The sequence below is a fragment of the Monosiga brevicollis genome, genomic scaffold (assembly GCF_000002865.3).
Source record: "Monosiga brevicollis MX1 MONBRscaffold_14 genomic scaffold, whole genome shotgun sequence".
Lineage (NCBI taxonomy): Eukaryota > Choanoflagellata > Craspedida > Salpingoecidae > Monosiga > Monosiga brevicollis.
This window is the reverse complement of record NW_001865051.1, coordinates 528,981-543,666: the sequence shown is the minus strand read 5'-3', so window position 1 is coordinate 543,666 and position 14,686 is coordinate 528,981. Positions and strand designations below refer to the sequence as shown.

At 56.4% G+C, this 14,686-nt stretch overlaps 5 protein-coding genes across 5 annotated transcripts; 3 read left to right on the top strand and 2 right to left on the bottom strand.

The window, feature by feature from the left end:
• Positions 1–881: 881 nt before the first annotated feature.
• MONBRDRAFT_9210 (uncharacterized protein) lies at positions 882–1,947 on the top strand (the record flags this gene model as incomplete). Its single annotated transcript, XM_001746906.1, has 4 exons — positions 882–921; positions 1,189–1,320; positions 1,415–1,668; positions 1,801–1,947. 4 exons carry the CDS (start codon positions 882–884, stop codon positions 1,945–1,947), a joined length of 573 nt encoding a protein of 190 aa, XP_001746958.1.
• Positions 1,948–2,328: 381 nt separating this feature from the next.
• Positions 2,329–6,816, bottom strand: MONBRDRAFT_26455 (uncharacterized protein; the record flags this gene model as incomplete). Its single annotated transcript, XM_001746786.1, has 6 exons — positions 2,329–4,092; positions 4,285–4,407; positions 4,519–4,588; positions 4,705–4,783; positions 4,901–5,003; positions 5,200–6,816. The coding sequence occupies 6 exons, from the start codon at positions 6,814–6,816 to the stop codon at positions 2,329–2,331; spliced, it is 3,756 nt and encodes a 1,251-aa protein (XP_001746838.1).
• A 1,264-nt stretch (positions 6,817–8,080) lies between these two features.
• On the top strand, positions 8,081–10,241 carry MONBRDRAFT_26454 (uncharacterized protein; the record flags this gene model as incomplete). The annotated part of the gene is made up of 7 exons (XM_001746905.1): positions 8,081–8,459; positions 8,559–8,611; positions 8,732–8,911; positions 9,007–9,439; positions 9,581–9,843; positions 9,919–10,014; positions 10,110–10,241. The coding sequence occupies 7 exons, from the start codon at positions 8,081–8,083 to the stop codon at positions 10,239–10,241; spliced, it is 1,536 nt and encodes a 511-aa protein (XP_001746957.1).
• A 123-nt stretch (positions 10,242–10,364) lies between these two features.
• On the bottom strand, positions 10,365–12,351 carry MONBRDRAFT_32902 (uncharacterized protein; the record flags this gene model as incomplete). Its single annotated transcript, XM_001746785.1, has 8 exons — positions 10,365–10,717; positions 10,900–11,000; positions 11,089–11,203; positions 11,293–11,361; positions 11,485–11,577; positions 11,697–11,823; positions 11,948–12,088; positions 12,233–12,351. 8 exons carry the CDS (start codon positions 12,349–12,351, stop codon positions 10,544–10,546), a joined length of 939 nt encoding a protein of 312 aa, XP_001746837.1. The 3' UTR covers positions 10,365–10,543.
• A 365-nt stretch (positions 12,352–12,716) lies between these two features.
• Positions 12,717–14,347, top strand: MONBRDRAFT_26452 (uncharacterized protein; the record flags this gene model as incomplete). Its single annotated transcript, XM_001746904.1, has 7 exons — positions 12,717–12,777; positions 12,919–13,028; positions 13,157–13,250; positions 13,384–13,470; positions 13,548–13,807; positions 13,908–14,006; positions 14,096–14,347. The coding sequence occupies 7 exons, from the start codon at positions 12,717–12,719 to the stop codon at positions 14,345–14,347; spliced, it is 963 nt and encodes a 320-aa protein (XP_001746956.1).
• Positions 14,348–14,686: the final 339 nt, after the last annotated feature.

The following is a 14,686-nucleotide window of genomic DNA, read 5'->3' as shown; positions in this document are numbered from 1 at the left end:
TTGACGCACGAGCGATACCTCTCTCCCTTTCCCTCTCTATCTGTCTTTTTGTCTTTATTTTTTGCTGTAGATACGGCAGTGCCTCTCTCGTCTCTCTCTTCTCTCTCTCTCTCTTCTCTCTCTCTCTCGTCTCTCTCTTCTCTCTCTCTCGTCTCGTCTCGTCTCGTCTCGTCTCGTCTCTGTCGGGGCCTCGTCTGGTGGTGCATCAGGCAGCTCGGTCTCGGTCTTAGTCTCGGTTCGGCGTCGATCATAGGTAAGTGTGTATGCTTGTTGCGCTGCCGCTCCCACTCATCGTCAACTTGTAGCTCCTCGTCTCACCCTCTGCTGCTGTTTCTGCTTCCATCTGCATATGATGGGGCCTCCGGATGGCCCGTTATCTGGTAGACTCGAGCTCCTTGCCGACTTGCGGCTCTGCACAAGGCTTTGACGGCGGTGCTTCATCTACCAAGAGCGACTCAACCGGAGCATCTCCACGCCGCCCCGTCCCAGCGGTGCCGCCGTTTGTCGCTGTCGCTCGCCGCAGGAGCTGGTGCTGGTGCTAGCTGTGCTTTCAAAACGCACATCCCTTGCCCCCCCCTTTTTTTTTGTGATTCCTCGCCAAGTGGTCTGCCACCGCCCTTTCTGCGTGCACATCTTGCACCGACGACCACCGTGAAGCGCTGATCGACCGACGTTGCGAGATGGCTGAATTTCAGATTGCAGCACCGCCTGCAAATCCCCGCGCTGGTAGCCGCCGTCTGCCCAGCACGTACGGTGATCTACGGCGTTGACACCTCATACTCGTGTGACTGCTCCTTTTCCGTTGCTCATTTGCCCCTCATGCGCTACCTCTTGTTTGGCCTAGTGGCACCGATTCCCTCGTTGGTAACCCATTTGCGCCGATGGAGGTGTCCCCCAGCCAACACATGGCGCTCAAGTCAGGTTTGTACAAGCATCTCGTTCTCCACCTCAAGTAGCTGGCATTGGCGTTGGCATGAACTCTGTAACTTACCATCCGATGCGACGTGCGCCGACACTCCTTCAGCCTTCAAATCCGGCAAAAAGGCCCGTGCGCATGTGACCTTTCCTGCCAAACTTGACACTGTGATTAGCCACGGTACATATATCCAGCCTCCTTCATCAACGGCGTGCTACATCTCGCAGAAAGTGATTCATCCCCTCCCCTTTCATCCATTTCAAATCTTGCAGAGGGCGGACAAAACGAGGATGACGGGCCTGAGGACAACTATGTTCTGTATCAAACTCTGTACAAATATGAATCGAGTGACCCCGAGGACCTGACGTTTGATGCCAACGAGATTCTGCAAGTCACCGACGAAGGTTCGTGGCCTACTATTACCACACACACACACACACACACACACACACACACACACACACACACACACACACACACATGGTACAACTCTTGCAGTGCCAGTACTCACGTGCCCGGCATGCCCAGGCGATGGCTCGCCAAATTCCTGGTATTACGGCCGCAGTCAGGATGGACGTGAAGGCAACTTCCCCGGTACCTACGTGCGCAAGATCAAACTGCGCAATAAGGTCCTGTCTGTGGACGTGGAAAATGGCGGTGCTGCCAAAGCCGAGGTGGAAAAGCCGCCCTCCCCCACGCCTGTTCCAGTTCCCAAGCGTGAATTACAACCCCACGAATATGTTCTTTACCAGGTGCGTGAGAGCTGGATTTCCTTTTCACCTCAATGAATACGGGGCTCCAAAGGACTTCAAATCAAGTGTTGTATTTGATTGACCATTTGCTCTCGACGGCTTATCGATATGGGCCCAACAACGCTCTCATAGGCTTTGTACGAGTACAAATCCGACGATCCCGACGATCTGTCCTTTGGCATGGGCGACATTCTGCGAGTGACCGAGGAGGGGGCCACGCCCGAGGAGTGGTTCTACGGTCAAGATCAAGATGGCAACGAGGGCTCATTTCCCGGTTAGTCTTGTTGTCTTGCCAAGCACCTCCTCGGGTATAGCGTTGCTTGTTCTTTCCTCACACGCCGAGGCACGCGTATCGCTACTGTGCATTGGCAGGCACCTATGTACGCAAGATCAAGATGCAAGCTGCACCAAAACAGATTGCCGGCCTGGAGCACACTTGAGTTCCCCTGCACTTGCCCGCAAGCATACCCGACATGTTCTTCTGTCCCTTGCGTGTGCCCCATTGTCTCCCACACACTCCTTCAAGCAACACTTGCATGCCATTTGTGTGCAATTAATTGATTCAGATTCAACGCCCTCATTTCCACTTCACCCTCACGGCTCACACACTGTTGGCAATGAACGCATGTGCGTGATGCATCGCTTTGCGCACCTCAACCCCTACACCATGCTGTGGGACTCATCTACGTCAGCCACGTCAAAGTGCACGCCCGATGGCGAGAGAGGCTCTTCCGGAGCCCCACCCATCACAAACAAGGGGGAGCCTGGAGCATCCTCCGTCGGAGAAGGCGTCAGCGCCTCGTTGTGGTCGCGGGGCAGGGATTTGAGCTGGTCCCGTAGACTCATGGGACTGCCAAAATTGTAGTTGAAGATGGAGCTGTCCATGGCCATGGTCGGCTCATCATAGATCACCAGGCTGCGCACGCTATCCGTGTGCGACATGGCGGCGGGTGAAGGAGGTTCGTCCCCATACACCCCACCACCACCGATGCTCCCGCTGCCCCGAGCCCGTGGTGGCCCCACTGGGGCAACATAGATTTGACGCACACTCTGATCTGACCGCGTGGACACCATGGACACGGGGCGTGTGTCTGACCGTGTATCCGTGCCCTCGGAACTGGACCCACCACCACCGTTGACATAGCCATTATGGATCGGTCCAAAAGCATACGGGGTGTTCCCGTTGGCTTGCACCGCGTTGGCGCCAGCAGGCAGTATCGGATGTGGCGAGACAGCTGCGCCATTCGAAGGACTTGGCCGCACCGGTAGAGCAAAGCCGGACCCCGTGTGCCCAGAGTCCAGAGTGTGGCCTGCCCCGGCCGGTATCACCAGATTGCCGGCCTGTGTTGGTTGTGGGCCAATCGCAAACGGCCCCGCAGCGCGTGGCGTTTCGGGGCCGCCCGGAAGCGTAGCTGAGCTTGGTCCACGCGTGTGAGAGATGCCCGCCAGGTTCAACGGCGGGGGACGATGGGTGGGCGAGCCTTTGCGATGGGCTGACGCAGTTTTGGATTTTAGTACCCACTTGGGCTGGGCCGTCGAGCCCGCTGCCGCCGTCGTGTAACTCGAGTCCGAGCGCACCGTATGCACCGTTTCCTGTGAATTGGATCGATGCTGGCGAACGGCCTGGACATCAAGCAAGCCGGGTGTCATGGGCGAACCCTTGGTCCCCGCACTTTTCTCGAGTGTGGCTTCCTCCGGGCTGGTCGGGTCTAAGAGTACCACATGCCGGATCCGCGCCGTGGTTGATGACGGCGTCCCGATCGTGTCGACAATGTTTTCCTCCGATCCTACCGTAGCGGGGCCTGCCATGCCTACTGGTGGAGAGTCACGAGTCCCATCTGGTCGAATCACTGGCCAGCGCCGGTGGGAGCCGGGGCTCGAGCCCTCCAGCTCCGTGTCATCTTCCGCAGCAAGAGACGAAGAGTCCAGTGAGAGATGCGAGGGCTGTTCGCTACGCGTGGACCGAAGATCAACTGGCCGGAAGCTGGGTGACATGGCGCGCGGTTCTCCACGAGCCAGGGCTGACAGGCGCGTGGGTGGAGTTGATGAGCCTAACATGCGATGCTCAAGGGAACCGGTCGCGCCGAGTGCACGCCGAGACCCTTGCCCATCCTCCAAACCAGGCATATCGCCACGACCCAGGTCCAAAGCAAAGTTGGCTGTGCTCGTCGGAGTCGTCATATTGCTAATCGTGGCCGGCGCCTCGTTACTAGCAATGGAAGGGACCGGAGTACGCGAGTCGCTTGAGTTGAGGCTGTGCATAAGAGGATGCGAATCAACTGGTGGCTCGCTCTTGCCGCCAGTCATGACCACCGGGATGCCCGGAAGCTTGCCTCCACCCCAGCACGCCTGGAAGTTGCCAATTTCATTCACGTCCTGCTTGCGGTCCACCACTTCTGCCGGACCTTGGTATGCGTGATACAACTATCAAGAAGAGGTCGTCATCCCAAAGGCACACGCAGGGCATACGGTCATTCACAGTACAAGCTCCCAGATTTATTTATTTTCTTAGGGGGTGTGTGCTTTTCTGATGCACAATTAGCGCAGCAACATGTGGTGGAATTACAGCCACCCTTGCGCCCACGTCAAAAGCAGAACGTGTCAGGTGCAGCATACCTTGATGGTGCAATCGGCGGACCCAGTCAGGAGGCGATTGCCAGACCACTTGAGAACATTGACGGATGCATCATGCCGATTCAAGGACTGGATAATCAAGCCTTGCTTTTCCAAATCCCACACCTGCCTCGCAAATTTGCCGCAACATGAGTGACGTATACACGACATGGCATGCTGTGTCAGATGGTGAGATGGCACGCTCCACAAATTTGATCGCCCAACAAGCTCTCATACCTTTGTGGTTTGATCTAGGGAAGCGGAAAAGAGGAAGCGCCCGGAAATTGAAACAGCCAGCGAGTGCACCCTAAGCCCCGGGATCGAGACAAGCAGCATGTGCATCGCCGAGTTTGAGGTGCGCGTGCTTGAGCAAGCAAAGGAGCAAAGCAAGGGTGCTGGGTATTCAAATGCGCGTTCACTTACGTGCCAAGGTGACCCTTGAGCTCGAGCACATGTTGCTGGTCGCGGATTGAATATATGTGAATGTGACGATTGTAGGTCCCTGTTCACCATTTTTTTTTTTTTAAAAGCAGATTACAGTGAGCTGTCAGACCGGCGCAGCACCAAGATATATTGCCAATGGCGCCTGAAGCGACTCAAAGTGTGAATGCGCACATACCGATGATGATGTGGCGCGGTGTAAGGGTCATTGAGTGGATGCTGCCGTAGTTTGTCTTGATCTTGCAGGCCTCTGTGAAGTCGGGCACCTCCCAGGCCTTGATCTATTGAGATGTCCAGAAAACCCAACAAGCGAGAGAAAAGGAAGAAAAATAGAAATGCAAATGAGGTGAGACACAGGAGCAAAACGTTGCTTCGAATTTGTGCCTTGGGCCGAAATATCAAAAAAAAACAAAAAACAAAAAAAAAACAAAAAAAAAAACGAACGAACGAAAACGAGAAACGAGGTGGCATACAAACCAGATCGTGGGTGGCGGTGAAGAGGTAGCGTTCGTCCTCTGTGACACACATGGCTCGAATCCAGTGGGTCAAGCCCTGTGTGACCACGGTGTGCCGGCGTTTGGAGTCGATGTTCCAGACAGCCATGCTTGCGTAGGAGCCGGCAATAAGCAGGTTCTGTGCCGATACCAGAGTGCTGACAATGTGGCGGCAGGCCTCAAAGGAGAGGAGGCACTCAAAGGTCTCAAGGTCCCAGACCCGTACGAGACGCGCTTCATCGCCACTAAAAAGCCGGTTATCCCGGACATGCAGGCTATGCACCATGGCCTGGTGACCCTGTAGGAGGCGAAGCCGTTTGGGCTCACGCGGTGCGAGGTCCCAGACATGAATGTCCGTTTCGTCGCTGCCGGCAGAGAACATGAGATCTTCGTAGCACTCGATACACCAAACGGGGCCAAGGTGAGCTCTTAGAGTACCGTCACACTGGTAGTTGAAGGGCAGCTCCAGTTCTTGGCCGTTTGGCAACGCGACGCGCCCAAGGCCGTGGTTGTGTGGTTTGAGGTGTTGTTTGTGCATCGAGACCTCAACGGAGGGGCGATGCACAGCACTGATACGATGGTACCGATCATCGTGCCAGCTGTCCAATAGGTCATCCGCATCGGCCCGGCCAAACTTGGCCTGCGCCTCCTGCATCCACAACGGCATGGTCGGCCGGCCATCGCCGACAGCCGGACCATCGTGGTTCGTGGGACCAACTCCTGTCCGCTCATATTGCTCCGCACCCCAGCCAGCGCGATTGGGAGGCAGTGCACGCGCGCGCGCGCCGGCTCCGACACTGGGACGTCGACTGAGGGTAAGCGGATGCGGCTTGCCTTGCGCCAAGTCCTCTTGTCGGGCTTCGAGATCCATGGCCTTGGCGTGGAGACTCTCAACGAGGACGGTGAGCTGGTCGGCTGTCTCCACCAGGGATTGCAAGAGGCGGCCTTGGCGGGCTAGGGGTTCGTCGCCGTACTCACAGGCCTGGTTGCTATGTTGAGCCACCTCTTCTGGCGTACTGCGAAAGGTGCAGCCAAAACCGGCGTAACGGCAAGGGGTGTGTGGGCAGATGGAGATGTGGGCGTTGAGACGATGGGCGGGGATGAGACCACATTCGGCAGCATTGGGGCAAGGCACGGGCATGAATGCGCAGTTGGTAAGATGTTGAGGCACCTCAGCCACCGAGGTGCAGTATGTGCACCCGCTGTTGGCCACCATGCCCACGGGCTGCCCCGCAGCGTCGTAAATGAGCCGGTTGTGTGTGTCGGACTTGGCCATTTCCTCGCGCGAGGCCGGGACACACTCGCAATTGGGGCAATAGACATGAAGTTCTCGAATCTGATCGGCAATGGCTTTATTGGGGATGACACGCGTCGCGTCGAGCTTGGAGTCGGCATCCCGTGGGCAGCAGAGGCCCTGATCGGCCGCATCGCTCAAGCATTCCTGGCAAAAGCTGTGCCCACAGTCGATGGCGATGACCGGATCTTGAAACACGCGCTCGCACAATGGGCAGCGTAGGGCTGCTGGTACGGGACTAGAAAACAACAGCTGCTGCGTCTCTGGCACCTGGGCCACAATGGACATGGACCGCTTGTGTGCCATGGCTCCTGCTGACGAGCCGAGCGCATCAGGGGCTCGAAACGGGGGCAAAGCCCTGAACAACTATTTGGGACGCGCCCATCCGCACCCACAGATCCAGATCCGCGCCCTCGATGGTGCAGCCCCACCACCCACCTCTCGTCCTTCTCCTTCCAACCCTGCGATTCCCGCCCCCTGCCGCCACCGACACCGACACCAACACCGACACCGACACCAACAAAAACGACAGCGACCGAGACACACGGACACACACACACAGAGACGAGACCAGAGAAGAGAGAGACGAGAGAGATGAGAGAGTCAGAAACACAAAATAAAAAAAATAAAAAAGAGAGAGAGAGAGAGAGAGAGAGAAAGAGCAAAATTTAATAACGACAGAGAGAGAGAGAGAGAGACAGAGAGACAGAGACAGAGTGTGTTCTTAGATTGGCACTGTTGTGGTTGTGAATGTGTGCTGACATTTTGAGAGAGAGAGTGAATTTTTAAATTTTTTGTTTGAAATTTTTCCTTTTTTTTTTTTTTTTTTTCGAGTTGGAAGTGTTGGTACGGTACGTCGGATCGCGAGGCAGGGGCGGGGGTGCGCGCAGCCCGTCGTTCTGCGTTTGTAGGTGAAGGAGCTCACGGTTGCTTGGGCTTGGCAGGTGACGCAACCGTCAAGCGAAAGCAGAACCGGCTCTTCTGGAGCTTGCTGCCTTTGTAGTGCGAGCTGCACCTGTGCCCAGCTGGCAGGTGTGAAGAGGCAAAGGGCATGCCGCTACGGTCCGAGGCCAGCAGTGCCATCCCCGGTGGCCGTAGTTCCAATCGCCTCTCCGGATATCAGGCATCCATTGACGCCGAGACATTGCCTACCACTCGGCAACAGGTGCTAGTCCCTGCCCAATGTTCACCCGCACGTCAGGTCGAGGCATTCTCGCACACCCTGACAACCGCCCTGCTTGCCTTGCTGCCACCGCACGTACCATGCTGTTCCAGCGCGCTGCCAACCAGGTACAGTAAGCCATGGAACTTGGCAACGCGCCAATTACCTTTTTTTTTTTTGCACAGCTTCCCATGTGCATGTCAATGCAGGGCTCAGAATTGATGCCAGCTCACTTTGGCCTCGGCCCGTCCTTGTGTAGCCTGAACGCCCGCCGTTGACGAGCCTTCTTCGCGACAAAACCGACATGGTGCGCGCAACCCCGCGTGCGCAAGGCCTGGGTCGCATTTCCACCTTGTTCATCACACCAAATCCCACGCGTAGGCGGAGAGTGACAACTCCTGGGACTTTATGTCCGGTGATGAAGACCCCTCGCCCGTCCCCTCGCCAAAGCAACCGCCCAAGGTACGCCACGCAGGTCGCGTGCGGTCGCCGGTGGCACGCAGCACTCATCTAGCTTCCTCCACAACCCAGGTGGTCAAGGCTTTTGCTGCCAACGAACCTACAGGAGCTAACGCTGGCATCGAATCCGACTGGGATTCTCCTGATGAAGGGGCAGAAACCAAGTCTGTCCCAAAAACTGCACCGCCCGCCTCCTCGCCCTTGGCCCAGCGCAAAACAACTGTGGGAGCTCCATCGGGATCCCAAACACCCCCCAAAACGGCGCCATCCGAGCACACGATCCCCAGCAATGCTTCCAAGCCGACGGCAAAGCCCATGCACCAACCTGGTACCGTCTTTGTTGGCCTGCTCGAGGCGCCGCGTGACGAGCGTCCCTGTCTCTGTTAACATGGGACCCAACAATCTCTTGCATGGCTTGCCTGATTAGATCTAGAAGCCAATGTGTCTGCCCGTGCGACCGCTTTTGCTTCGCCAGTCCCGGTGCGCCTGCCCACCCCGTGGATTGTTCCTTGGCGCGTGTGCTTGCTGAACCATGAGTCGCCCTCCGCTCGATAGGCCCATGCATCTGCTCCGAGCCCAATGCCGGCCGTTACGCAACAGATGGCCCCACCTACCACGCAAGGCCTGGCCAAAGTCGACAGGGACCATGCTATCAACGACGATGAAGACGAGGATGAGGATGAGGATGAGGATGATCAAGACGAGCACTTGGCTAATCCAAACCAACAGCCACCAGTGCAACCAACGAAATCTCGCGTTGCCAAGCGCAGTTCCCGCTCGGTGCGTACACGTTTCCAATCACAGGCCTACACACCGTTGCATTTCTTACCCGCGACTGTCCATTCCCCACACATACCCCTACGCTGTGTCCACAGCGCCGAGATAAAGAAAAGACTTCCAAGAAGGATAGGAGCAAGCCTAAGAAACGAGACCAAGCTGCTGACATTGCAACAACAACAGAGCGATCGGCATCTTCACGGCTCTTCGGACGACGCCAGCCAGCCAGCACGACACCGCTTTCCATGGAGACGCAACACACGGTAACGTCTGAAGTTGGCCACACGCCAAGCTCTACCCCAACCTTTGAGCCCACCGAGAAGCTGGTACCAGTGACTGCAGCGGGCACGCCCCCCGTGGCTTCTGGGCCTGGAGGCGCCCCAGCACCCATCACTGCCGCTGAAAGCCTGGGATCCCGGAATGCTACATCCTCGTGGCATGCACCTGGGCTGCCATCCGCTCACAGCTGGACTTCAGGTCGGCCCGCAGACCAAGCCTCCACTCACCATTTTGATTATGCCGGAGGCGATCGTAAGTGATGCATGGGGCCTCGATGCATATGTGCCTGGTCCGTGCCAAGTGTGCGGCGTGTGGTTCTCACCCGCCCCCCCCCCCCCCTGCTATCTACTGCTATTTGACATGTGCTTGTTGTGTTCGTGGAACTGGTGCCAGTGCCATGGAGCGCCGAGGAGAGCGCTTGTGGTGGGAACGTGGCCAAGATGCCCAAGGAAACGTTTGTGTTCAACTATGACCGCGATGGATACCATGCGCGCGGCTACAACGGTAGTCACGGCATTGACCATTGTGCTATTACTGTTGAAAAGGAGTCGCGGCAAGTGTTTGCCGCGGTTTTCGCGGTCCTCAAGGCGGGCATCAACATCTTTCTGGCCCTCCTATTTGAGCTTGTGGGCCTGCTGCTGCATATTGTCCGCAAGGTTGGTGGTCTCGATTTGTGGCACAATGCGGATCAATGAGCGCAGCTGACATCCGTTTCGGTGCCCCGGTGGCAGGTGATTATCGAACTATTGGCGTTGGTAGGGGACATTATCTTCAAACCCCTGCTACATGCCCTCTTCCATGGCTTTATCCACCCGGCGCTGGTCCTGGTGCGTCAAACCGGTGCCACGCTTGCCGACGCTCTCGAGACGCTTCTCGGTGCAGGCTTGCGGCCTCTTGTGCGCCATTTGGTGGATATCCTCAGGTTTGTGCCCGCACGCTTGTAAGTCTGAGCCGCAGACGCGCTCCTCATCACCTGCCCACTGTTCGCAGAGCCTTTCGTCTGGTGGAATGGAAGACCGAGCTCACCCCACATCGTGAAGCTATGGAAGCATGAAAAGAAAGCTTGCTGCCATACAGTTTTGAGGATGCACGGTTGCTGCTTTAACTCTGCATAGCGCAAACAGAGAAAGTACAAGGCAGGCAACATAAAGAGGGAAGGAAAGGCCTCTGAATGCCTTTGTTCATCTTTTGTTTAATTGAGAAATAGGTCATACAGCTCGGCTCAGACACCCGTAGGCCATGGCAAGTAGTTGCAGAAAAGAAAGAGGAAGGGAGGGAGAGATGCAGGGTGCATGTCAGGTAAAAACAAAAACAAAAATCGGTGGCACGACAAGCCTGTGGCAGTACACTGCAAGCCTACTCGAGCGCCTGCGCAACCAGAGGATCATGGGTCACGCGCATGCCAGGGGTCTGCTGTGCGGACAGATACAGCTGTTCAATAAACTTGGTGCGCTCGCCCAGGCTGTATGTCATCAGGCCCTGCATGGCCGCGACCACGTTGGCCTCAATTTGTTCCACCGTCATGGTAGTCTATTCACATCCCAGCGCGTCAACAGCAGGACCGCAAGACGTGAAAGGCAAGGAAAACTGGCACCAAAAGGGCAAGACACAAAACTAATGGCCCGACGATACGAGCGTCGCAAAGAGCGCGCAACGCTTGCATGGGCGGGAGGAACCCGCGACCAATGACAGCGGTGCATAGGACGCCTCACCTTGGCAACGGGAATGTTGATGGCGCCATGAGCATCGCTTCGAAAGCTGACACCACGAGCTACTCGAGGCACGGCCTCGGCGATGTCATCAACCACGGTTCCTACGCAAGGGAGAGCGGAATGCATCAGCAGGTGACTTTGATGTGGAATCATTGACCAGCGGGCCAAGCCAAGAACAGCAAAACTCACCCTTCTTCTCCGTGGGCATGTTGGCGCGAAGCACGCGACCTCCCTCGCGCTTGATTTCGCGGGCCATACTTGTGGTGGCCATGATAATGTCATACTCGATGCGCCCACGCTCAAACTGTTGTAGATGGACAATCGGCTATGAGATCTTGACCTGCACGGATAAGGTCATTGGGTGATGAGGATACACAGGTCATCAAGACATACATCGGCGAGCATTTCAGGTCCGCCTACGCGGTACGCGCCAGCCTCACGGGCCAGTTGTGCATCCTCGCCCTAAGGAACGAAATAGGAATGAGATCCGGTACCGTGACCAAACGCTAAAATTGATTTTGTCCATCAAATAACGGCGCGCCAAAGCAGGCAGCTGCATAGCGCAGCAGCAAGTCGAGTCCGTACATCTGCAAAAACAACAACACGGCGAAGCGGCCGGAAAAGGTTTGGCATGACCAAGACGCCGCGGATGGGGTCACGTGGGCGGCCCTTCTTCTTCTGCGGAGAGAGAAGCGAAAACGTGGCATCAAGGCACAAGCGCGATAAGGAAGCGCCAAGCTTTGTCGGCACTTGCGCAAATTTGGTGCAATGGGATGAGTCAGAGGTCACGCCCTTACCGTCTTATCACCACGCATAGAGACCTTGAAATGGGCCTCAATGGTTTCGGGGTTGACAGACAAGGCCCGAAGTACTTGAGTTGCAGACTCAAAGTCAAAAACTGGCTCGGTCTGCTGTTGCACAAACCTGCGGCCGTACGAGGCAAAGCAAGGCAGCACGAAACAAAGAATGCGAGTCGTACGGAGCGAGGGAATGGATGAGTTGTCGTTGCTTGGGCCAACAAAGGCGCGTGTGCAGCTCAAACGCGTACTGAATGGCTGGCACGTCTTCCGGCACGACGAAGGGTGGCTTTTGGCCCTCTTCCGCTGCCGTGGCGGTGGCCGAGGAGAGCACACGTGGTGTCGTGGCTAGTCCAGCGCGAGCCACCAGCACCGCGCTACGCAGTGCCGGGCTGCACATGATGGAGAACCGCCGCAGATGATCAAGCAGCACGAGGACGGGTAAGGTCAGAGCATAAATTGGGCCATGCCGACATGGTGCACACGAGTGCTGACTCCAACACAGCGCACGACAATAAACCATGGTGCCCACATACCGTTTGGCTAGAGCCGTCAAAGAGCTGCGTCCTGTACCGGCTGCCGCTGCCGCCACAACGAAGCGGAGCTGGGAACCGCCGCCGCACAGCAGCCGCGCGCCCGTGGTGGTCGCCATCATCGTGGTAAGTGTATGTTCAAAACACCAGTTGCAACACCGTCCACCATCTTCAACTTCACTGTCTTCGCCAGTCTAATAAAGTTGCTTACAAGCAAAACTAAAGGTTCCTTGCATGCATGCACTTCGGTCGAGGTGGAGCAAGCCAGTCGGGGGGCGGAGGCTGCACCCTGCAATTGAGAAAAGTGGAAGCACAGCCTGGACGTACCTCGAGTCGACAACAAACGTATGTTATCGAACTCCGCCCTGGGTGATGCACATTGGTTGCCATATCTTGTCTTTTGGTGTTTTTCCTCCCTCCCTCCTTACTTTGGTGGATCCTTTAACTTGCCTGTGCCGATTATTTCTCTCCTCCTGTGAACAGTACCATGGCGGAAGAAGCTGAAAGCAAGCCGGTGGTCTTGGTGTTTACCGGCAATTCCAACACGGGTGCGTCGTTGTCGGCCCTTTCCTCTTCCGATGTGATACTGGCCGAGCCTCCTCGCTGCATCAAATACTCTCACACGCACGCACGCACGCACGCACGCACTTACTCACACGCTTGGCCTGCGCCACCTCACAAACACATAGGTCATGAGACTGTGAAGGCGTTGCTGGCCAAGTATGGCGACAAGATCAAGGTCCGCGCTGCTGTACGCAAGATGGATCGCGCTCGTTTGCTCGAGCACCTTGATGTCGAGGTGAGTTGATGCTGCGGTGCCTCTTTGCCCTGCTCTCATCCTTGGACAAGGCAGATAAACGCGCGCGCACTGACATACTCGCCACACTGACACGCCGCCTCTACTTTGCCTGCGCTGACAACCATCAGATTGTGCGTGCGGATGTGGATCAGCCAGCTCTTCTCAGCAAGGCTTTTGACGACAAGGTCAACGCAGCCTTCTGGGCCACCCCGACCGCGCCCGGTTCGTGTCTTGGTGCCCTGCCCCTACAGCGGCCTCCTTCTCGCAGTTTCAGTCAGGTGTTTCATCCACTGACACACTTTGTCAGCCCCATCCCTGTCATCCCACTAAGCCTGGCTCCCTGATGCTCGCTCAGACCGTGTGACTCCCACAAAGAAATTCATCGACGCCTGCATCACCTATGGCGTGGACTTTCCCGTCATCATGAGTGTCCTGGATGCCGGTGCGAACCTTCACCGCTTGTCCCCAAATATAGCCCACATGCACGAGTTGCTGCATCTCACCCCTGCTCGCCCGCAGACAAGCAAGCCATTGAATATCAACGCCAGTTTTCGGCCATCGAGGACTACTGCAAGGCCAAGGCCGGTACCCCCGTCAAAAAGCAACTGGGTGATACAGGCAAACAGGTGCTGCGGCCCATTATCCTACGCTCGGGATTCTTTTACCAAAATTTCTTCGGGAGCCTTGGCTCCATGGCCTCGGGCACACTCTATTACCCGCTGGGCAGTGGCGGCGCTGCTGGCGCTATCCCACACATTGATCTTGAGGACATTGGCGAGGTGCGTTCTCACTCGTTCCCAGCCATATTCTGTGGAACCAGTTCGATTGGGCACTGCCATGTGCCATGCTTACGCGAACATGATGTGTTTGCCGCGACAGATCGTCGCCAAACTGTTGGTAGATCCCGAAGAGCACGGGGGTCGCACCTACAACCTGATTGGTGAATATCAAGCTGGCAACCAAATTGTGCGTTTGTCGGTACAGCCTCACCCTCAACTCTATGCTCAGCCCTGTCCTGGCACCCATTTAACGGCTGATTGCACGTTGTGTCCTCGCCACTTCATTAGGCAACGGCCATCTCCATGAGCACCGGGCACAACGTTGCCTATGAAAACGTGGACGAAGAAACGGCCAGTCTTGCGTTTCAAGCCCTGGGACTGCCAGAGTGGCTTGCTCGAGGCAACGTCGAGATGCTGTCGTATTTTGTGCAAGACCATGGTCAGGATCTCTCCTCTGATACTGCTGCCTTGCTGGGACGTCCCCCCACCAAGTTTGCCGCCTTTGCAAAGAAGCACATCAAACCCCTTTTGGACCAATAAGAGCTTGTCATGCCTGTCCGTCATCCCCGCCAGGCCTGTTCGTCATCCCCGCCATGCTTGTGGATCCAACCCTGGCGTGGCTTTCTTGTACTGCGTCAAATTCCGAGGGTGCAGAAACAAACACGCGCGTGCCAATTGAATTTCTGACGCAAACTTTCTTGTACATCTGACGTTATCGGGTAGATTGCGGCCTGCATTGCGCGCCCAATCTCCAATCTCACTTGAATGCGTGCCCCTGATGTCGCTTCTTGGCGGCCATGATACGTTGAATGGGCGTCTATCACACGACCGAAAGCACAAAGAAGGGCCGTTAGTGTCCGCGAGCAAAGGTCCAGCCCA